General features: G+C 43.7%; 1 protein-coding gene across 1 annotated transcript in view; it reads left to right on the top strand.

Annotated features, from left to right (window-relative positions):
- The window catches only part of NEDD1 (NEDD1 gamma-tubulin ring complex targeting factor), a gene marked incomplete in the record, with an annotated part of 138295 nt that overhangs the window by 82563 nt on the left and 32926 nt on the right, over nt 1-22806 (top strand). Inside the window, 1 exon segment of the mRNA XM_077472056.1 lies at nt 18389-18455. Within this exon segment, the coding sequence (XP_077328182.1) occupies nt 18389-18455 (67 nt within the window).

The following is a 22806-nucleotide window of genomic DNA, read 5'->3' as shown; positions in this document are numbered from 1 at the left end:
CATGTCCAGGACAAGAGATCCGTGGGCAGATGCGCTGCTGGCTCAGTGGAATCAGTACCAGCTGATACATGTATTTCCTCTGCTAAAACTTTTACCACATCTGCTTCGCAGAGTGGAAGCCGAAGGGATCCCAGTGATACTGGTTGCTCCAGATTGGCCTCAGCGTCCTTGGTACGCAGATCTGGTGTGCCTGGTGGCAGACGCTCCCTGGCGATTGCCGTTGCGAGAAGACCTTTTGTCTCAAGGTCTGATTCTCCATCCTGCTTTACCATCGCTGGCTTTAACGGCGTGGCTATTGAGCGCCAAGTCTTGAGGAGCCGGGGTCTGTCAGACTCGGTGCTCTTGACTATGTTGAAAGCACGAAAATCTTCCTCACGAAAGATCTATCATAGTGTCTGGAAGGCCAACATCTCCATGTGTGAGGAGAGGGGTTGGCCTCCGCGCTCTTTTTCCATATCTAGGATCCTGCTGTTTCTTCAGCAAGGGGTAGACCAGAAGTTGGCTTTAAGCACCATTAAAGGGCAAAATTTCGGCTTTGGCCGTCCTTTTTCAGCGGCCCCTGGCGTCTCACTCGCTGGTGAGTACCTTTGTTCAGGGGGTTCGCCACGTAGTCCCTCCGGTGCGTCCATTGTTACCCCCCTCGGATTTGAACCTGGTCTTACCGCTTCAGAAACCGCCGTTTGAATATATCCAGGAGATTCCCCTGTTGACTCTTCACATCGGCCAGGAGGGTTTCGGAGCTGGCGGCCTTGTCTTGCAAGTCGCCCTATCTGGTTATCCACAAGGATAAGGTGGTGTTACGTCCACAACAGTCTTTTCTACCAAAGGTAGTAACGGCTTTTCATATCAACGAGGACATTGTGTTATCGTCCCTGTGGCCCTTCACGCTTTGGACGTGGTTCGGACTCTGAAGGTGTATTTGTCTGTCACTGCTCCTTTTCGGAAGTCAGACTTGCTGTTTGTCTTGGTGGCTGGTCCAAAGAAAGGCATGGCTGTTTCGTCGACCACCATTTCTAGGTGGATCAGACAGATTGTAGTACAAGCCTACGCTTTGAAGGGACAGGTGCCCCCCTTTCCATTCACGGCCCACTCCACAAGGGCAGTTGGCATGTCTTGGGCCTTTCCGACACTAAGTGTCTGTCCCTCAGGTGTGTAAAGCGACAACCTGGTCGTCTGTCCATACGTTTACCAAGTTTTACAAGGTAGATGTCTGTGCATCGGCTGATGCCTGTTTTGGCCGCAAAGTCTTGCAGGCAGCCGTGTAGTTGCGTTGGGATATGCAAATAGCCTTTTTTTCAGTTTTTTCGGTAAAAACACAGTACTGTTATGCTAAGTGCATTGTTACATTACTTCCGCAGTTTGATGGGTTTTTGGGCAATTACTCCGGTTGAGGGTACCCTGATTTTTGTGGTGGTTTTTCCATGCACTGTTGTTTTTGTAGGTAAAGTTTCACTAGTTTCCACTGCCATGGTGGATGAAGTTTTATGCTGTTCTTCCCACCCCTCGTTTTGGCACTGCTTGGGGACGTCCCACTTTGTACAGAGAGGAGCTGTGTCGGTCGGTGAATATAAGATAAAACAGGATTTTTTTTTGTACTCACAGTAAAATCCTTTTTCTCTGCAATTCACCGACCGACACAGCACCCACCCCTCCTTTTCTCTACGTTATACTGCTTGTTGACGTACTGAAGCTGCTGTGGCAACAGAGCGGGTTGTTAGCACAGGGTTCCCCCTCCCCCCTGGGCGGAACTGACAATTCTGTGTATTGTTACAATTTTGCCTAGTTTCTCCTAGTGGTAGGCTAACAAACCCACTTTGTACAGAGAGGAGCTGTGTCGGTCGGTGAATTACAGAGAAAAGGATTTTACGTTGAGTACAAAAAAACCTTTTTTTTTTCTCTGCCAGATTGAGCAGCCTGGTGACAGCAATTGTTTAATCGCTGAGGCCAGTTTAACAGGTGTTCTAGGTGTCCTGCTCAGAAGGCCAAGAATTTTGGCAGCTTTATGCTTGCAATAATTGCTTGTGAGTTCCTTTTTATAGAAATTGCACAAGGTCCTTATACAGGTGCTGGTTATAAACTAGCCAAACGCACAACTACTAAGATGCCTACTGCGGTCTGACCTATATAGGCAGATGCTATACACAGTTCTGTGCACATTGTTGCTAAACACAAGCAGCTAAAACGCATGAGTGCAGGAACGCACAACAGTGGAGGATAAACTTCCTTTCAAAATGCAGATACTCCTGGCTAGTCTTCCTTTGCGGTGGAACAGCTATTTGAGGATGTTTGGATAATTCATACAAGGAAATTCTAGTGGGAAAAGTCCCCCTTTTTTTCCCATTTAAGTAAAGGAGTAACTATATTTTTATTTTTGAAAGCTCCTTCTGTTTGTGCCAGGGGCATCAGCCTCCAGGCAGTCATAATGGCTTCTGCCATCAGGTTCAATAGGTCATCCTCAGATTTAACCCTAGGGGTTACTGTAGCCTCCTTATCAGGAGGTGCCCCGCTAGCTCAATAGGGGAATTCTTCTGCAGTTCTCATAGATCTGACAGGAAAACGAATGGGGGACATCCTCAGTAGCTCCAATATGGAGTTCCAAGAGTCTCCGTCTCCTCTTTTTTTTTTTTTTTCTCAGATCAAACATTCCTAAGGATCCAGAGAAAAATAAGTCTTTCTCTCCGCATTGAATTTATCCAATCGGTAGTCTCCTTCCTACAAGGGGGAGAACTTCGGCATCTATTGACGTCTTGGATGCTTATCTCGATGTGCCGATCTTTCCCGCTCACCAAAAATTTCTACGCTTCAAGGTAGAAAATATTATTGTAGCTCTACCTTTTCGGGCTAGCTAATGCACCTCAAGTGTGTATGAAGATCCTGGCCCCACCTTTAGCCAGGTTAAGGGCTCAAAGTATAACAATACTAGCCTACTTAGACAATCTACTCTTTATAGGTCAATCGGTAGCCTGTTTAAACCAAGGTCTGGTTATCACAGTCAGCTACCTGAAATACTTAGGTTGGCTCCTCAACCTAGTAAGAGCCTCCTTAAAACCATCAAGGAGATTGCAGTACCTAGGGCTGATCATAGATACAGTACACGAAAGGATATTTTTTACCCCAGGAAATTATCCTTCCATTTATCTTTGCATGTGTTGATTAGGAAAGATGGTGGCTTCTTCATGGCCCTTCCTTATGCGCAGTTGCATTCAAGAAACAGTATCCTGTCAACTTGGAACAAGAAAATCCAAACTCTGGACTTCCCATTGCGTTTATCGGCCAAAGTGCGTCAGAGCCTCGCCTCAATTGATGGTCGATATCCAAAAATCTTCTAAAAGGAAGATCCTTTCTACCAGTTACCTGGAAAGTGGTAACAGATGCCAGCCCTTTCGGCTGGAGATCAGATATTACCTTGCCCATCAATATTCTAAAGATTCGGGCAGTACACCTGGCCCTGGAGGCCTGGACGCTCACTCTATTGTCCTGTCAGGATCCAGCCTACGGCAACATCACACTGAAAGCGCCAGATCTCGTCTGCTCGCAGGGTCAGGCCTGGTTAGTACCTAGATGGGAGACTGCCTGGGAATACCAGGTGCCGTAGACTCAATCCAACAATGCCACAGTGGTGGCTTATCTCAATCACCAAGGGAGTACAAGAAGTTGTGTGGCCCAGAAAGAGGTGAATTTTTTTTTTCTGTCTTGGCCAGAAAGCAACATTCCTTGCCTATCAGCAATTTCATTCCAGGAATGGAGAATTGGCAGGCGGACTACTTGAGTACTATTTTTTCCAGGAGAATGGTTCCTTCTCCCTGGCATCATTATGTCAATATGCCAAAGGGCGTTCTGGACGCTGGTCTATTGGCGTCCGGTTCAACAACAAGATCGACAACTGTGTCAAGGACAAAGGATCCGATGGCATGCGAAACAGATTCCTTATTTTGTTTTTCACTGATCTATGCTTTCCCTCCTGTTCTGCTTCCGCGCCTTCTTCACAGGAGCAAGCAAGAAGGGAAGAAGGTGATTCTGGTGGCCCAGGAGTTCTTGGTTTACCGTGATCATAAAGGCGGTGGTAGGTGACCCTTTTTCATTTTTAAAGGCACTCCACCAGGGCCGTTAGTGCTTCTTGGACAGTGTATCACAAAACCTCCATGGCTCAGATCTGCAAGGCCGCAACTTGGTCTTCAATCCATACATTTACTAGATTCTGTCAAGTAGATGTAAAAGATTGAGGCTATCGCCTTTGGGCGCAGAGTCCTCTAGTCTCTTGGTGCCCTACTGTTGTTGTGTCTCCCTCCCTTCAGTTAGCATTGCTATGGGACATCCCACATATTAAGTACTATGGCTCTGTGTCCCCTGATGTACTTCAAAGGATTTTACAGGTAAGCGGTTTTTAAAAATCTTGTAATTTCATTTGTAAATTACTCTTCAATGCTTTGTACCATTGCCGACAGCTGAAGTGTAAACAAGAGTTGTGGTTGGTATTGGTAATTGGTATCGGCGAGTACTAAAAAAAATGGTATTGGTGCATCCCTACGCCTCGAAGAACAAATCTACCAAGCCTTCCACCTCTTTTGTGGCCAAATGTACTTGCCAGCCCAAGAACCCTGAACCTGCTGAAAAAAAAAAAAAAAAAACTTCTGCTTGAAGATGCATTCCTACCTCAACACTTCAAGGTGGGGGGATGTTCTTTGTTGGTGAATTTCCGGCTTGCTCACACTTTAGACAGGTGGTTCTAGAGGTTGGTTCTTCCATTTTCAAGATAAAATTCCAGTTCTTGCCCCTGGATTGTTTCTTTCCCTCCAACATCCATCTTTCTCTGCAGCATTTAGCCAACTTGCATGCATTGGTTCTGGGAGTCATTAACCTAGTTCCATTCCTAGTTCCTTCAAACGATACAAGGGTTTCTTTTCCAATCTCTCCATGGTCCCAAAGGAGAATGGGGTTTACCCAATCTTGAAAAAATCCTAAACGCGAGCAACTCTTGCATGGAGTTGGTACGCTTAGTTGTAGCCTTTTTACGCCAGTGGGGCCTGGTATCCTCTGTCCACATCAAGAACACTTCACTTTACCTCCGGAATATTTTTTTTTCCATTAGGCACTGTTACTTTAACTGACTATTACATGGTCTTGCGACACCGTACCCAAATAAAATGTATGTCATTTTTTTTTCCCCACAAATAGAGCTTTCTTTTGGTGCTATTCGATCACCACTCAGTTTTTATTTTTTTTGCGCTAAAAAAAACACAAAACAAAAAAACAGACCGAACAATTTTGAAATAATTGTATTACTGCTCACTGAGAGCCCTGGGTATTGGAGTTCCAGCTTTTTATTTTATTTTTTTTCCTTTTTTTTTTTTTTTTATTTTTTTTTTTATAAAATGCCCACATCCAGCAGAATTAATAGTGAAAGTAGGTTTTGTAAATGCGTTTGTTTTCTTTGTTTGTTTTTTTTTTTTTTTTTTTTTTTTTAAACGTACCTTGCTGTCTCCACTGGGTGCGCTCCCGCCTTTAGTGTGGGCATCTGAAGCACACTGGTTGGTGTCTCCCTCTGGAAGCTGCTGGCTATCTTGTGCATGCTCATATCATACAAAGCGAGGCGATGTCACAATTGTCAGAGGCCCTTTGACTCCTGGGATTGATGACACTCATGACATACCTCGCCTCTGCAAGGTACTGTGGAAGTGGAGGATTAAAATGTAAAAAAAAATGTTTGCACTGCAGGAAACAAGGTCAAGTACATTATAGCAAGTGGTCAATGTGGGGGGAGTTGATAAAATGCCTGGAACATCACTTTAAGATTGGGAACTGGGGGGCCTGGTTTTTGATTCACCTGATTGCTATAATATCCTCTTATTGGCCAATACAGTAATTGGTCATTGTAAAGCCCATCCCCATTTTTTTTTTTTTCTCTTTCTTGAATGAAGAAAATGTAAATTGAATCTCTTCTTCCTTACCAGAAGAGAAACATGTAGCTATGTGTTAAAGAAAATATATAGCTGGATAAGTGTCTGATCTAGGTCAAGGTTGGCGTATTATAGGTAGGATTAAAAAAAAAAACTTCAGTATAATGTCGGGGTATTAGGTAAAATAAGAAAAAGCAATGTGTAGTATTATTTCTCAGCCCTACTTAAGGTACAAACACACATGTTATTGCTGCGATTGTCAGGAGGAGGAGAATTTATTTAGTTTTTTGTGGTAAAAAAAATGTTGTGGGTTTCTTTTTTTTTTTTTTTTTATCAAAAAAAAAAAAATCAGGAGATATCCATTACCATTTACCACCAAAGGAAAGCCCAATTGTCCTAAAAAATATATAAATCACCTGGTTACACTAAGTAGTTATGATTTGATATGTACAATTTTTACGAACGCATCTTAAAGTTGCAAAACTGTGTTTGGACATTAGGGTTGGTTTTACCTTGTTTCATGAAGGGGTCAAGTTGGTGTTGGCCACATGGTTCATTTTTGAAATGTAGACCGTGAGCTGTGCCACCAGTCAGGTTTCATTTTTGTTTTTGCTTCTGCTCAATTTTTATTTGTTTAAATGTTTTTTGTACATAAGCCCTAGTGTGAACATGTGCATTTATACATTTTAGGTTAAAAAAAAAAGTTTTTTTGAACAAAGGTCAGGTCAGTTCTGAATGTAATGTAAATGTCCTTTTTATTTCTCTGTGTCCATTATTTTGTACCCAGTATTCACCTAGAGGCATGAAGTGAGAGCATGAGAAGGGTGTTAACCAGTTCCCGACCGGCGCACGACGATGTACGTCGGAAGAATGGCACGGGCAGGCAAACTGGCGTACAGGTACGTCCAGTAGAATTTGCCGCCCTGCCATCGCGTGCGTGACGGTCGGGACCCCCGTGTATCCGGTTGTGGGTCCCGTGGATTCGATCGCCACGGGGATACCCGAGATCGTCGCACGGGGAAGGAGAACGGGGAGATGCCATTGTAAATGGCATCTCCTCGTTCTGGCTAGCAACAAGTGACACTGATCTCTGCTTCCTGTGATTGGAGCAAAGATCAGCGTTCACTAACACGCAGCCACGCCCCCCACAGTTAGTAACACGCCCCTAGGAACACTTAACTCCTACACTGCCACCCCCTGGTTAACCCCTTCACTGCATTTGTATAGCACTGATTGCTGTATAAATGACAGTGGTCCCAAAAATGTCCGATGTGTCCGCCATAATGTCGCAGTCGCAATAAAAATCGCTAATCGCCACCATTACTAGTAAAAAAAAAAAAAAAATTAATAAAAATGCCATGAAACTATCCCCTATTTTGTAAACGCTATAAATTTTGTGAAAACCAGTCAATACACGCTTATTGCAATTTTACCAAAAATATGTAGAAGAATACGTATCGGCCTAAACTGAGGAAAAAAAATGTTTTTTGATATATTTTTGGGGGATATTTATTATAGCAAAAAGTAAAAAATTTGTTTTTCCAAAATTGTCGCTCTTTTTTTTGTTTATAGCGCAAAAAATAAAAACCGCAGGGGTGATCAAATACCACCAAAAGAAAGCTCTATTTGTGGGGAAAAAAGGACGTCAATTTTGTTTGGGAGCCACGTCGCACGACCGCGCGATTGTCAGTTAAAGGGACGCAGTGCCGAATCGCAAAAAGTGGTCTGGTCATTGGCCTGCAAAATGGTCCGGTCTGAAAGTGGTTAAAGTAGGTTTAGTAATTGGAAAAACTCATTTTAGTTGTAAACTATTTTTGTGTCTGACGCCAATACATTATATTACTGACAACAACCTAGCAAGCCTCATGATTTCACACGATGTTAAGGCAATCTACCAGATGGGTTTATGTATTAAATTTCTTTAGAGGAAAAGCAAATGACAGTGGCAGTCTGTGACCCTCTCCAGTGTTATGAACCGTGACTGGACTGGGAGGAAGGGGGGTGCACTGTTCTGAACAGATAGAATTCCAACCAGCTGTTGGATGTGAAATCCTGTGAGCCACATTTGTAGATGGATAGAGAAGCCTACCACAGACGTGCTCCTGAAAGTAAAATCAGTTGTCAATGCTGCAACTCAAATTACGATGCTAATTTGTCCATGGGATTGAGCTTTTATTAAATCATTAACAACACACCATTAATTATCAGCTTCATGCAATGAAACAAGCATTTTGGCAACTTGATCAAACATCAGTCTATATTGATATGAAGTGCATTTTATCTTGGCAAATAAAATGTTCGGAATAAACAGCTAACACAAGCTGAAGATCTGTAACAAACCAACCTGGTTTGTATTTTCAAGTTTCTTTGTTATGACTGGAAGGGAAAACACTTGGGCAGCTTTCTGTTAACGTAAACCTGTTTTTGGCAAAGGAACAGTTTTTCATTCAAATGTCGCACTCGGCTGCATATACTCATCACCTTTTCAAAGTGATGAACAAAAAACTTTTTATTTTTTTATTTTTATTATTTTAGCTGATAAAGTCCAGAGTGGCATATTATGTATTCTTTTTTTTTTTCTTTTTAAGCCAGTCCCTGAACTGCTGCGCCTACTTCCCTGTTTGTGTCTTTAAGCTAGCTGGCTGCTAAGGAGGTGTTGTGCATGTATGCTCCCAGGCAGGGTTGTGTGCGTCCATTGAAACACAGTGCTTGAAAAGCAATGCCCTGGCTGCCTCTTCCCTACTAAGTGACAGACAAATGCAGGAGCCTATTGCTTCCCTACTCTGAGAGCAAAAGAAGGTACTTTTTTGGCAGACCACTGGCAGGTGCACCTGTGCCCTCCACGTTCCGCTAAATGCCAAAGCTTCATGCATGAGACCTAAGGGATACAAGCATTGATCTGAATTTCCTGTTGCTGGCACTACCATATTTTTTAGAATTGAATCCAAAAGGTGGCCTGTCTTTTTTTTTTTTTTTCCTCTAAAATTACCATTCTCTGTTGTAGGATGAGAAGGCCTGCATACTTTCATAAGTTAAAATATTTAGTGGTGCAGAACAATTGCAATATCTGCTTGCAAACCATCCGCTGCCTTTATAGTGCGGCAGGGTGGCTCTATTGTGTGAATCGCTGTAGCGGTACGGCATTGCGTATAATCAATACAGTGGGCATGTGTACGGCCCCAGAGCCGATGCATGTGGCCGGCGGATTGCTCTGCAGAGAGGCAGAATGGTGATCTACCAGCTTAAAAAAAGCAGATCCTTGTTCTGTCAGGGGAGTATCGTCTGTTCCTAGTGATCAGGAACAGCGGTCTCTCTGTACTATGCCAGTGTCATTTTTACAGTAAGCAGTGCATTTTTATAGCACTGATCGTTGTATAAATGTCACTGATCCCCAAAAAAGTGTCAAAATCTGTCTGCCACAATGTCGCATTCCTGCTGAAAAAAAGCTGATCACCGCCATTACTAGTAAAATTAATAAAAATGCCCTATGCTTTATCCCCTATTTTGTAGACGCTATAACATTTACGCAAACCAATCAATATACACTTATTGTGTTTTTTTTTTTTTTTGTTTTTTTAACAAAAATATGTAGAAGAATACACATTGGCCTTACATTTTTTTTATTTATTTTTTTGCGATATTTATTATAGTAAAAAATATATATTTTTTATAGCGCAAAAAATAAAAAACAGAGGTGATCAAAGACCACCAAAAGAAAGCTCTATTTGTGGGGGAAAAAGAACAATTTTGTTTGGGTACAACGTTACACAACCACGCAATTTTCAGTTAAAGCGACGCATTGCCATATCGCAAAAAATGGCTTGGTCTTTAAGGGGGTAAATCCCGTGGTTAAAAAAAAAAAGAGGAAGGATTCTGTGGCACTCGCAACTTTTTTTTAAATTATTATTATTACTATTTTACGGACATGTTTTTTCTTTTTAGCCTTGGTTTGGACCCATAATAAGGGAGACAAAAAGTTGTGAGTGACTCAGATTCCCTATTAATTCTAAGCAGCGCACGTCTGACTATAGCGAGCATTGAATAGCATTATCAGTCAATCTCTGCACCAACAGCCTTAGCGTGATGGGCACTGTGCCAGGTTTACTGAGTAGTTAATACTTTACACAGACACACGTACACGGTAGTCACCACCATATGTTTAACCAGGACACAGAGCATTTTCGTATTCATGATAAGGTTATGCTGCCACCTTCAGGTGATTGGACATCTAGTCCTAGTCATAACTCTTCCTTGTTAACTTGTTGGGCAAGGCTTATGTTTTTTTTTCTCTAACATAAGTTTACCTGAAGTTGACTGCTGCTATTTATCAGATTCCCTCTGTGTGCTTCCTGAAGACCCACAGAACGGTCATGCAGCTTCCAATTCACCATCTTATTTCCCAAGCTTAAGATGTACAGGGTAAAGCTTCCCTTTTTTTGGTGAAGGCTCATTCTACCAGGAGTCTTGGTGTTCCTGGTCTGTCACCAGGCTTCAGTAGCTCAAGTTTGCAAAGCTGCTATCTAGTCTTCCGTTCACACTGCCACAAAGTTTTACTAAGTAGACAGTAAAGCCATGAAGGATGCTACCTTTCAACGTATGTTGCAGGCTGTTGTGTGAGGTTCTAATCTCCCCTGGTTTACTTCTTTGGGGCCAGTTCGCTTACGGGCCTTACTGCCCTCTACTCATATTCAGTGCTTTGGGACATTCCTATTGTCATGGATATGACAATGCTCTGTATCCCGTGATGTACATTAATTACTTCAGCCCTGGAAGATTTGACCCCCTCTCTGACCAGAGCACTTTTTACAATTTTTGGCACTGCGTCACTTTAACTGACAATAGCGCGGTCTTGCGACATTGTACCCAAACAAAGTTTACGTCCTCTTTTTTTTTTTTCTCCCTATAAATAGAGCTTTCTTTTGGTGGTATTCCATCACCTCTGGGTTTTATTTTTATTTTATTTTTTAATTTTTTTACTTTCTGCTATAATAAATATCCCAAAAAATATATATAAACACATTTCTTGGTTTAGGCCAATGTGTATTCCTCTACATATTTTCGGTTAAAAAAAAATCGCAATAAATGTATTTTGATTGGTTTGCGCAAAAGTTGTTTATTATAATTTTTTTTTTTTTATATTAGTAATGGCGATGATATGCGTTTTTTATCGGGATTGCAGCAGACAAACCTGACACTTTTGACACTATTTTGGGACCGTGGACATTTATACAGCAATCAGAGCTAAAAAAAAACAATGATTACTGTATAAATGTCACTGGCAGGGAAAGGATTAAACACTAGGGGTCAATCAAGGGTTTAAGTGTATTTACTTAGCGTGTTCTAACCATAGGGGGGATGGGCTACCACTGACATGATAGGGATCAATGTTCCCAATGATGGGATAGAAGCTCTTTGTCATGTCACTAGGCAGAACCGGGAAATGCCTGGTTTACATAGGCAGTTCCCCGTTCTCCCTCTACTCACCATGATCGCGGGTTGCAGGCGGACATAGAGCCCGCTATCTTGCTTTTGCGGACTGAAGTACAAATACCTCAGTTTGCGCGGAAGTGCCAATCTGCCGACGTATATCAGCGTGAGCCGGTCGGCAATCGGTTAAAAAAAATTGGGATATTGGTTTACCTCTTAAAATCCTTGACTCCTTCACGGAGTACATCATGGGACATAGAGATCCTGCCCCTTTTCCTAATGGTTTATGGCTTGCTACAAAAATTGTCATGCATTTCATTTCCTGCCATGCCCAGACAGAAATGTAACAGAATTGGCACTATAGTAGCTTCTCACAGAGGCAATGTGTTTTTTTTTTTTTGTTTTTTTTCTAATTGGGACTTAAGGATTATGTTTGACCACTTTCCGCCCAAGGATGTCATATGAGGTCCTAGACTTTCAGTGGGAATATCTGATGCCTACAGCTACAGACATCATTCAGATATCCTTGTTTTCAGCCGGCGATTCTGCGCACCATAAAAACGATCATAGCGGCAGTTCTGCCGCTTAACCTTTCTACAGGCGACGGGAGGGGACACCACATACCCCCCCATCGCCATCCGGTGCTCCTCTGGGCTCTCCCGTGCCATCGGGGACCCGGAGAAAGAATTGGCTGCCGCCAGATGACGAGCATAGAGATGACCGATGACCTGTTGGAGGCCCGGGCGCGATGTTATGAAGTCATGCTTGGGCCGTGGATGTAAGCATGAGATCATGGATTTATTTATTTTTTTCCCGATCTCATGCTTTCCAGCCTGGAGGAAAGATGCTGGATCTTATTGACTCAGCATCTCTCCATAAAGGGGACCTGCCACAAATGATTCCTAGTACAAGGGATGTTTATTCCTGTTACAAGGAATGTAAACGTGATAAAAAAAAAAGTAAAAAAAAAAAAAAAGTAAAATAAAAATTTAAATTTAAAATGCCCCTATCCCTAGTAGCTCGTACCCAGAAGCATACGCACACTTTAGTCCCGCCCACATATGTAAGCGCCGTTTAAACCACACGTGAGGTATCGCCGTGTGTGCTAGAGCACAAGCAACAATTCTAGCACTAGACCTCCTCTAACTCTAAACATGTAACCTGTAAAAAAAAATAAAAAAATAATTGAAAGCGTCGCCTATGGAGATGAAGTACAGAAATTTGGCATCATTCCATGAGTGTGCACAATTTTAAAGCATGACATATTGGGTATCTATTTACTCGCCGTAACATCTTTCACATTATATAAAAAAGTGGGCTAACTTAACTGTTTTGTTATTTTTTTAAATCATGAAACATGTTTGAAAAAAATGTCCGCAAATACCGTGCGAGATAAAGTTACAATGACCGCCATTTTATTTCCTAGGGTGTCTGCTAAAAAATATATATATATATGTTTGGTGGTTCTGAGTAATTTTCTAGCGAAAAAAATTATGATATTTACATGTAGGAGATGAGTGCCAGAATAGGCCTGGTATGGAAGTGGTTAAAGGCCGAGTTCACCTTTTTAGTTAAAAAAAATAAAAAATAAAAAGAATTATAAAAAATAATAATGCACAATAATTAATGCACATCGCAAAAATATGCAATTTTTTATTTTTTTTGCAATATGAACGGAAAAAGACTGAACATTTTTGAAAAAAAATTATATTTTTTCTATTTTTATTCCAATAAACGAAATTTTAGTCCAAAATTTAGGCCAAAACTTTGGTAGAAAAAAATGTGTCAAGCGTATATTGGTTTGCGCAAAAGTTATAGCATCTACAACTAGGGTACATTTTCTGGAATTTACACAGCTTTGTCCATTTTGGAAAGTAGACCCCCCCCCCCCAAGGAAATTGCTGAGAGGCATGTTGAGCCAATTGAATATTTTATTTTTTTGTCACAAGTGATTAAAAAATGACAAATAAATAAATTACGGAAAGTCGACACTAAATGATATATTGCTCACACATGCCATGGTTATATGTGAAATTGCACCCCAAAATATACTCTGCGGTTTCTCCTGAGTATGCCACATGTGAGACTTTTTGGGAGCCTAGCCGTGTACAGGACCCCGAAAGCCAATTACTGCCTTCAGGATTTCTAAGGGCGTAAATTTTTGATTTCACTCCTCACTACCTATCAGTTTCGAAGGCCATAAAAGGCCAAGATGGCACAACCCCCCCCCCCCCCCCCCCCAAATCGCCCCTTTTTGGAAAGTAGACACCCTAAGCTATTACAACTACATAAATTTTTTAAATCCTTTACAGGTTACTACTTTAGATTTACAGAGGTTTACTGCTAAAACTACTGCCCTCGATCTGACCTTCACGGTGATACCTCACATGCATGATGCAATTGCTATTTACATATGACACCAGACCAGCACTTGCGTCCTCCTTTGCATGTGAGCATGGCGGGACAGGGGTGTTTTTTTTTTTTTTTTTGTGTTTTAAATTGCAGTCTATTAGACTCTAGATCTCTCCTTTGCCCTCAAAGCATCTGACCACACCAATATCGGTGTGATAAAATGCTTTCCCAATTTCCAAATGGCGCTATTTATATCCAGCGAAACCTAAGTCATGAAATGCTTGTAGCTTTCGGTTTCTTAGGCCATAGAGCTGATTGGAGCCATTCTGGTCTCCAATCAGCTCTATAGTCAGCTGGCTGAACCACTGGCTGCATTCCCGGGTTCCCTGTTATGTCAAGGGAGCCTGAGAAAACCATGGAGGGGGGGGGGGGATATTTAAACCTACAGACATCATTCTGGTATAACCATTCAAAGTCCAGCAACATACCAGTACGTTGCCGGTCCTTGTTGGGCATATATTGTAATGTTTTTTTCATGCAGCCTGTGGTCTGAACAAAAAGATTGATCGGTGGGTATGCCCACCATTAGAATACCACCCTTCATCCAACCACTTATGATGGGCATACATGCACCATTTTTTTTTTTTAAACTGGTGATGATATCACCACCTACATTGCTGGATTTGCTGATTTACATATCGTGAGGGCAAACATTGTTGCTGTCAATATAAATAAACCAGTGCTGCAGCTGAATGGCATACTTGCTAAGCAAATGATTGATAACAATAAAACAGAGTAATATTACATTATAACAGTAACACATACCATACCTGGAAAGCAAATACCATAAAACATAAAACATTTTTTAATGCACTGTGTGCCTAAAAATTATATGCCGAAGCATGGGGGCACTCTGCCTCTAATGTTAGGAGCAAATTGCTCCTCCACCTCTGCCCCCATGCTTCGGCATATATGCTCCTTCTTTTTTTTTTATAACTTTATTATTATTATTTTTTTGCACTTTTATATAAACTGTAAATGTTCCAGATTAGGGTCTCTCAAAATGTGATGGCCATCTCATCTTTCGAGATCCTGCGTTAGTGTGCCCTAGGACTTTGTATTTCTGTACCCTATGCTAATACTCCACTAGTGTGTCGTGGCATTTGAAACAGTCACTGATTGCACAGATCAAGTTGGTCAGGACAGGAGGGACAATAAAAGGGGGTGTCATGCCTAAATCCGCATTTTCTTCTTTTCATCTTTGGGGTGTTCTTTGGGCAAGGGGTACTAGGGAGGATATACAGAAAGGGCCTCTCATGCAGCTGGTGTATAGCGCCGTCTGGAAACAGAGGGCTATGACAATCTCTTCCTGGAATTTTAGGAAGGAATCGTTTTGTCCCGAAGCTTTGTTTTAGCGCAAAAGCATTCAGCAGAGCCATTTGTAATAATACTTTTTTTATTTTTTTATACCAGCGTCTGGCCTTATGGGCAATTAGGCCCTCCCATGTTAAGGTTGTATTTGTGAACACAAAGGGGATTCTCCACAACACCAGTCGCCGTAGAAATTTGGACTGTCGTATCTACGAGAGGGGAGGACAGAACGAAAACATTCTGTGAATCCCTTTACTTCACTGCTAACAAATTACATTTCAAGAAGGATCTCTCCCCTCATCTAAGTCGGGACTCTACAAGCCGTAGGGGGAAGCCCCGGCGATTAGATCGTTTGGTGCCACATGCACCAATTCCACAATCAAGGTGACTAAAACAGGAGACTAAAAAGTGGCACGCATGTGTAATAATTGTGCACGTACAAGGGGTACCCCTTTACGAGTAAGGGTGACACCAAGTCCCACACAATCTTACCAGCACTCCCTATGTAGTCTGGGCAGTTCTCCAGCTCCATGTGACCATCTCTTCCCTCGTAAACCATAAAACTATATGTATGGCCTGTTGCCTTGTCACAGAGCTTATACATCTTGACCCCATATCTGGCACACTTGCTGGGAAGATACTGTTTGATAGACAAGTGGCCAGAAAATGTAATTGTGCACTCCCTCAACGCAGGCAACTTGATCAGGAGTAAACAAGGCTGCAAACTGCTGGTTGAAGTGGTTTACGAGGGGCCAAATTTTGTGGAGCCGATCGCATTCAGGGTCACCCCGAGGATGACAGAGTTCATTGGAATAGAAATGCATGAACTGCAAGATCAGCTCGTATCATGTCCTGGTCATGGAGGCAGAGAACATGGGCATGTGGTGAATTGGGTCAGTGGACCATTGTGTCCACCAGTTGTTCTTTTTAGTAATGCCCATGAGGAGGGATAGGCCCAGGAAGGTCTTAAATTTGGAAACCGTAATAGGTCTCCAATCCCTGGCAAGGATCAACTGGAGATTAGTGGCGATGAATTGACCAGCATACAAATTGCTTTGGTCCACAAAAGATTTATAGAGATCTGTGAAAAACGGCAAATAAAAAGTGACGTAAAATCAACTGTTTCCACCTGAATAACAGGTTGGCTAGTGAATGGACGAAGTAAGGGTGTTGCAGAAGTGGTGGGCTCCCAATTTGGACTGGCAAATGCAGCAGGGAAGGGCACTTATGGGACTTGCCACGTCCCCACGTAATACTGCAGTGCTGGTTTGACTATGTCCAGGATGTACTAGGCCGCTGATGCTTGCCAGTTCACCAGAAGGATAAGTGGCAATAGTACTGGCTTTCTGCTCCATACGAGAGCCCTGTGTTTCTTCCACCTCAGCAACAGCAGAACGGGGTCGGGTACACCTGACCTTGGCAGGGACCACTACTCCATTGTCGGAGCTATCTGTCAGGGTGCCGTTGCTGTCTACTGGTTGGTATTCTGAGCCAGAATCAAATGGGCGATTTCCTCTTCACTCATCTGTCAGGCTCAGAAACGTTTAGGCCTCTTCACTGGTGTACCTTCGATTGGACATTTTGGCCTCTCAATTTACTGATACATTAGTGAGACTCAAAGGGAAAAAAAAAAGCACCTGTCAGTGACTGCTTCAAACATTACCAAAAAAAAAATGTTAGCGCGCGCAGTGATCAGGCCTGACTCTGCAAACGCTGCAGTCAAGTGTTTAGTGTTTTGTAAGTGACAGTGATCGATTAATACTGCACTTGGGTGTGCTGGGCTGGGCGGAGGTGCTAGTGGCTATCTGGGGTGATCCTGCGAACACCCTAAACTACTGGGGACGCTAGTAAAAAATCTGATCAGATATTGATCTGTTCAGACACTATACTACTAAGCGAGGTGTATGTTGCGTGCGTGGGTGTTGGGGCTACTGGCACCATATGACACTGCCTGGGGCAACGCAGACCCTAATTGATGCTAAAACCTAACTGATATCACCTGCCGGGTGATTGGGGGTTAAACCTTTAGGTTATATACGGTGGGTGCCCTGACGCTATAAAAAAAAACTAGCTAACCACCGTCGCCCGTGACAGGTAATACGGTGATCACTGGTGACGGGGGTGATCAAGGAGTTAAGTCTTTATTAGGTCTAGGGACCCCCCCCCCCCCCCCCCCCCTCGCCTAAACCCTGCTATCTGGGCCTACCACTAAGTATCCTAACACAGATTTTTGTCACAAATGACACCAGTACAGTGATTAAAAAAATAAATAAAATATGAACACTGCACTGGTGCACTGGGTGACACAGTAACAGGTGGTGAAGGGGTTAACTAGGGGGGGGCGCGATGGTGGTGACAAGTGTGCCTATGTGTACTGTGCCAGTATGGTGCTGGTGCAACTTACTCTGAGATGTCTTCTCTCCTCTCTCTGGAATGGAAAAGTGTGTGCCTTTGTTTACGCTTGCACAGGCAGGGGAGGATTTAATTTGTCAAGATGGATCAACGGGTCCAGGCCAGAAATCATTGGGGTGGGCCTGGGGACTGATCGGTTCTGAAGCAAATCTGATCGTCGCCCCCTAGGTGGCCATACTCCCGACCTACAGCTACGACGTTTCACCCAGCCGAGGCAACCTGCTGCAGTATAACTGCGGAGGCTGGTCTGGAATTGGTTAAAGTAGCGCAGTGCCGTATTGCAAAAAAATGACCTGATCATGAAGGGGGGTAAACCTTCTGGGCTCAAGTGATTAACAGAGGCGTGCCTGGAATCTAACGGTTTTGGAAAACTCTTAAATCAGCAGGCTTATTTTAATGGGACTGTAAACTCGTTTTTTTTTTCACCTTAATGCATCCTATGGCAGTCACCGACCCCCTAGCCCCCCGTTGTACTTGCCTGACTGAGCCCCTTCAACTCTTCGGTGGGGCGTGCTGTCCCTCTTTCCATGGGGTCCCGGCTCTTGATTGGATAGATTGATAGCAGCACAGCCATTGGCTCCCACTGCTATCAGTCAAATCCAATGACGCTGGGGCCGAGCCTGGCATTCGTGTCTGTGGATGCAAATGCTGGACTCGGGAGAGCGCTTCTCCTAGAGGGTTATCTGATGCAGGGAGGACTGGCGAGAGCCGCTGGGGACCCCAGAAGTGGATGTTCGGGGCCACTCTGTGCAAAACGATCTGCACAGTGGAGGCAAGTATCACATGTTTGTCATTTTAAAAAGAAAATGATCCTTTACAATCACTTTAATGCCTCTATTGACGGATCTCTGAAAGCTAAGCTTTGCCAAGTATATTGGATGTTTTGGTATATAGCGTATAATGATCGAATTACTTTATTTCTTTTCTAGGGAAGCCTGTCATAGAGATATTGTCAATTTACAAGTGGAGATGATTAAGCAATTTCACTTGCAGTCGGTATGTATACAGAAATGTAGTTCATTCACCTAAATACATTTAAGATTATTGATGAATTGTTTTTTTGTTTTTTTTTTGTTAACATTGAGGAAGCAAAAAGAATGCTGAATGTTAGGTAATTACAAAATGTATTGTAGTATTAAATATGCCAAAGAAAGCAACACTAAGGAGACTTCTTGGCTCAGCATTTGTTCGAGAAAAGTATTGTCTTAATAAAGCCTAATATAAGCAGCTGTGAAAGAACCTGTTATTTAGAAATTGTATAGCTTTGCTTTCTAAGTAGCTTGTAAACAGTTCACTTATTTTATTGGCATGTGCTGCCACAAAAAAAAGTTCAGTTCACAGCATGTAAACACTGGTAAAAAAAATTGTGTGATGTAGATAAAAAAAAATAGCTTTTTGTAATATAGGATTATTTTAACCACTTCAGCCCCAGAAGATTTTACCCCCTTCCTGACCAGTGCACTTTTTACAATTTGGCACTGAGCTGCTTTAGGCCGGGTTCACATTGCAGCGATGCGGGAACGCCGCGAATCCGCTGCGGGTTCCCACATCGCATACCTCCCGGCGGCAGTTCACACTGCCCTATGCGAACTGCTTGGAGTGTCAGTGAAACGTTAATGACACCCCCAGATCAGTTCGCATATCACAGTGCGATCTGCAAACTCGGACAGGAATCGGATCGCATGGTGTGAACACCCATGCGATCCGATTCTGCTGCGGACCAAAAAAAGGGTCCTGTGCGAGTTTGGGCCGGGTGCGATGCGAATTCAGCCATACTATCTGTATGGCTGAACTCGCATTGCACAGAGATCGGATGTGATTTGCAGTGCGGTGCGAATCACATCCAGTTCTCGTCACCGCTGCAATGTGAACCCAGCCTTAAACACTATTGGCTCACGCGCTGTGGCGAATTCACCGCAAGTTTTATTTATTAAAATGCTTACCCTACACAGTCCTTACCCAAAGGCCTCGATGTGCAAAACAAAAAGACATTGACGTTAAAGAGGAGCTGCACCTTTAAAAAAAAAAAAATATATATTAAAAGCCAGCAGCTACAAATATTGCAGCTGTTGACTTTTAATAAATTGACACTTACCTGTCCCAGGGTCCAGCGATGGCGGCAGATGACGAGCATTCGCTCGTCTCTCCGCTGCCCCCACTGCCATCCTCTCTCGGGGATTTAGGAAGTGAAGCATTGTGGCTTCACTGCCCGGATCCCTACTGCGCATGCGCGAGTCGTGCTGCGCGTCTCCACTGGTTCCCGCTGTGTCCTGGGAACTGTGTTTCCCAGAACACAACGGGGGGGGGGGGGAGGGATCAGATGAGTGGAACTTCCACTTAAGGGTGGCGGTCCGCTTTAAAAGACCTTAGGAGAACCAACATGCCAGCATGAGAACATACAAAATAAAAGCCAGGAAGTCTGTCCATCACACCCCAACTAAAATTAACTTGTATAAAAAGTAAGATTTTCAATTTCTTTCGGAATTTCAAAACGTCATTCTCAAGCCTCGGTTTCAGAGGCAAGGAGTTCCAAAATTCAGCTCCTTGTACTTCACTCGTTCTCCCTCCACATGTTTTCTTTTTAAATTTTGGAATCTTCAGTATGGCCAAGTTTGCCGATCTCAAGGATCGTGTAGATCACTTTTATTGGTGACAGGAGAGGGCCCCTCCGCCACTTACCGGAGCCATCGCGTCCTCTCTCTGGCTTAATATGGAGACGAGTGAGGGAAAGATGGCTCCCACCCATCTCCTTACCATTACAGGGCGGAAGAGACGTCAAAACGTCACTTCTGCCCATAGCTCTTAGGCCCATTTCACACTGGAGCGCTTTGCAGGTGCTACAGCATTAAAAATAGCGCCTGCAAAGCTCCCTGAAACAGTCGCTGCTGTGTCTCCAGTGTGAAAGTGTGATTTCACACTGGAGTGGTGCGCTTGCAGGACGTTAAAAAAAAACAAAACAAAAAACCCTCCTGCAAGCAGCATCTTTGGAGGGGTGTATACACCGCTCCTTCACTGATCCTGCCCGTTGAAATCAAGCGGTGTTTTGCGGGCTGTTTTAACCCTTTTTTCGGGCCACTAGCGGGGGTTAAAACCGCATGGCTAGTGGCCGAATACCGCTGTTAAATCAACGGCAAAGCGGTGCTAAACACAGCGCCGTTTTACTGCCCATGCAGCTCCCGTCCGCCCCAGTGTGAAGGGGGGGGCCTTAGAGATGCTATATATATATATATATATATATATATATATATATATATATATATATATATATATATATATATATATATATATATATATATATAATGTATGTATGTGTATATATATATATATATGTGTATTGTATTTTTTATTATTGCATTTTAGTGTAAATATGAGATCTGAGGTCTTTTTGGGCGGTCGCTTAACATTTACAGAGGGGAGGGGCAGCATCAGTCAGGTATTTTAGATTTTACAAAGGGCCAAATTCCACAGCACAAGCGCACTGCTGCTGTTCATGTTTTTAAGGAACATGATACATTTTTTTTTGTTTTACAACTGCTTTAAGCGCGCCACCACTTGAAGCTTTTTCTAGAAGCTTTACGTTTCTCTGTGGATGGGCCGCCAGAACTCCCCTGCATAAAAAAAACTTGAACTTTTGCCCTTTTGAGGGATGATGTTCGTTTAGTAATGCCTTGGATAGCTTTATTCACAAGATCGTTGGTGGTAAGAGTACCCTACTGCCCTTGATGAAGGTGACAAAAGCATTGGGTCAAATTTTGTGAGGCAGCACAGTAGCTCGTTAATTCAAATCCCAACCAAGCCACTACCTGCCTGGAGTTTGCTTGTTCTTCTTGTGCCTGCGTGGGTTCTCTCCTTGTACTCCAATTTCCGCCCACATTTCAAAGAAATTATGGTAGGTTAGTTGGTTTTCTTTTCTCTTATATTGACCGACACAGCTCCTGTCTGTAACTAAATGGGTTGTATAGCCTGCCAATAGGAGAACAAGGCAAAATTGTTACACAATACACAGAACTTTAATCCCGCCCCTGGTGGGCGGACCCTGTGCTATCAACCCTCCTCACTGCTCCCAGCAGCTTCAGTTTTTATTTTGCCTAGTAAGGAGAATGACCTAGGAACCCTGCGGGCCCTCTCGGTCCATGTTTTTGCTGCAGGTTTGCTGCTTTTTTGTGCAAGATGAACGATCCTGAGATCTTCTATTAACTGCTGGCTGGGTGACAGGCTGGTTAATGACATCTTTGTAGTCTCCCCAGTCCGGCCATCGAGTGCGAGCAGGCCGCAGCTAAGGCTCGGCAGGCCACGACATGCCTCAACTCCAGAGGTGATCGTGAGCTTCAATGCTCCGGGGTATACATATGACTGGGCTACTGCTGTCTGGATCACAGTATACCAGGCCAACAGCTACCCTGTAACTGCGCAGGAGTAGGTCTGTGATGGAATGTCTTCCAGCTCTTCAGGACTGGTAAGTACGGCTCTCCCCGCCTCGATGGGGTGAGCAGCTGGGCATTCCCTGGGGGGGGTCGATTCTGGGGCCACCTCACTATCTTCTTTCCCAAGTCCCTATCACTCCTCCTTCCCCCCTCTGAGGGGGGTGGCTGCATGCGCTGCGGGCGGTGTGTGTGTGTTCGCTGTTTTCTCACCTGTGGGGGCTCTGTGCGGCTGGTGTTGGTCCTGGTCCCGGTCTGGGGAGTCCCTAAAGGTGTTTGCGGAGGTTGTTCTGGCTGTAAGCAGGCAGCACTTTTTTATTTTTTGTTCCGTCACCGCATGGCGCCATCTGGCGGCCATCTTGGATATGGGAAAGCTGATATTCCCCTGGTGAGCTTCAGCAGCCATTTTGCTTAGGATTTCCTATTGGTTTCATTGGTGGCCATTTTCTTGAAGCCTGAGCGCTTTTTTCGCCATTCTCTTGTGGCAGCATTACATTTGCTCTCACTTGCTTTTTCCTGTGTCCACTGTGTGTACAGGACGCTGGATTGTTCTTTGCTGAACGCTGAAGCTAGCTCTGCAGAACGTTGCACTGCTGTTTATAGCTGCTGCTGACAGTTTTCTCCTCTCTGCAACTGGGAACCTCCTAGGGACTACAGGCACTTCTTGTGGCTTTCACAGCACGCCCCAGGGTGGTGAGTCTAGCGCTAAGTACCCCCCCATCCCCCTACGCGGTGGCAGCAGAAGGGTGGGACCTTCACTGTCCTAAGTCCCCTTGCAGGTGGCAGACAGGCTAGGGTCAGCATGGCTTCAGAAACTGGTGTTTCTTCCCCCGAAATCCAGGCTATAGCAACCGGGTCACCTGCGGTTAGCGCGGTGTACATGGACACCCTGACGGCGGTCCTTGACTCCTATGTTGCTAAGATAG

The sequence above is a fragment of the Lithobates pipiens genome, unplaced genomic scaffold (genome assembly GCF_037356315.1).
Source record: "Lithobates pipiens isolate NorthernLeopardFrog02 unplaced genomic scaffold, aLitPip1_a1.2 Scaffold_8, whole genome shotgun sequence".
NCBI classification, from domain to species: domain Eukaryota; kingdom Metazoa; phylum Chordata; class Amphibia; order Anura; family Ranidae; genus Lithobates; species Lithobates pipiens.
Note: the sequence above shows the minus strand (reverse complement) of the source record. Positions and strands in the feature narration are given on the sequence as shown.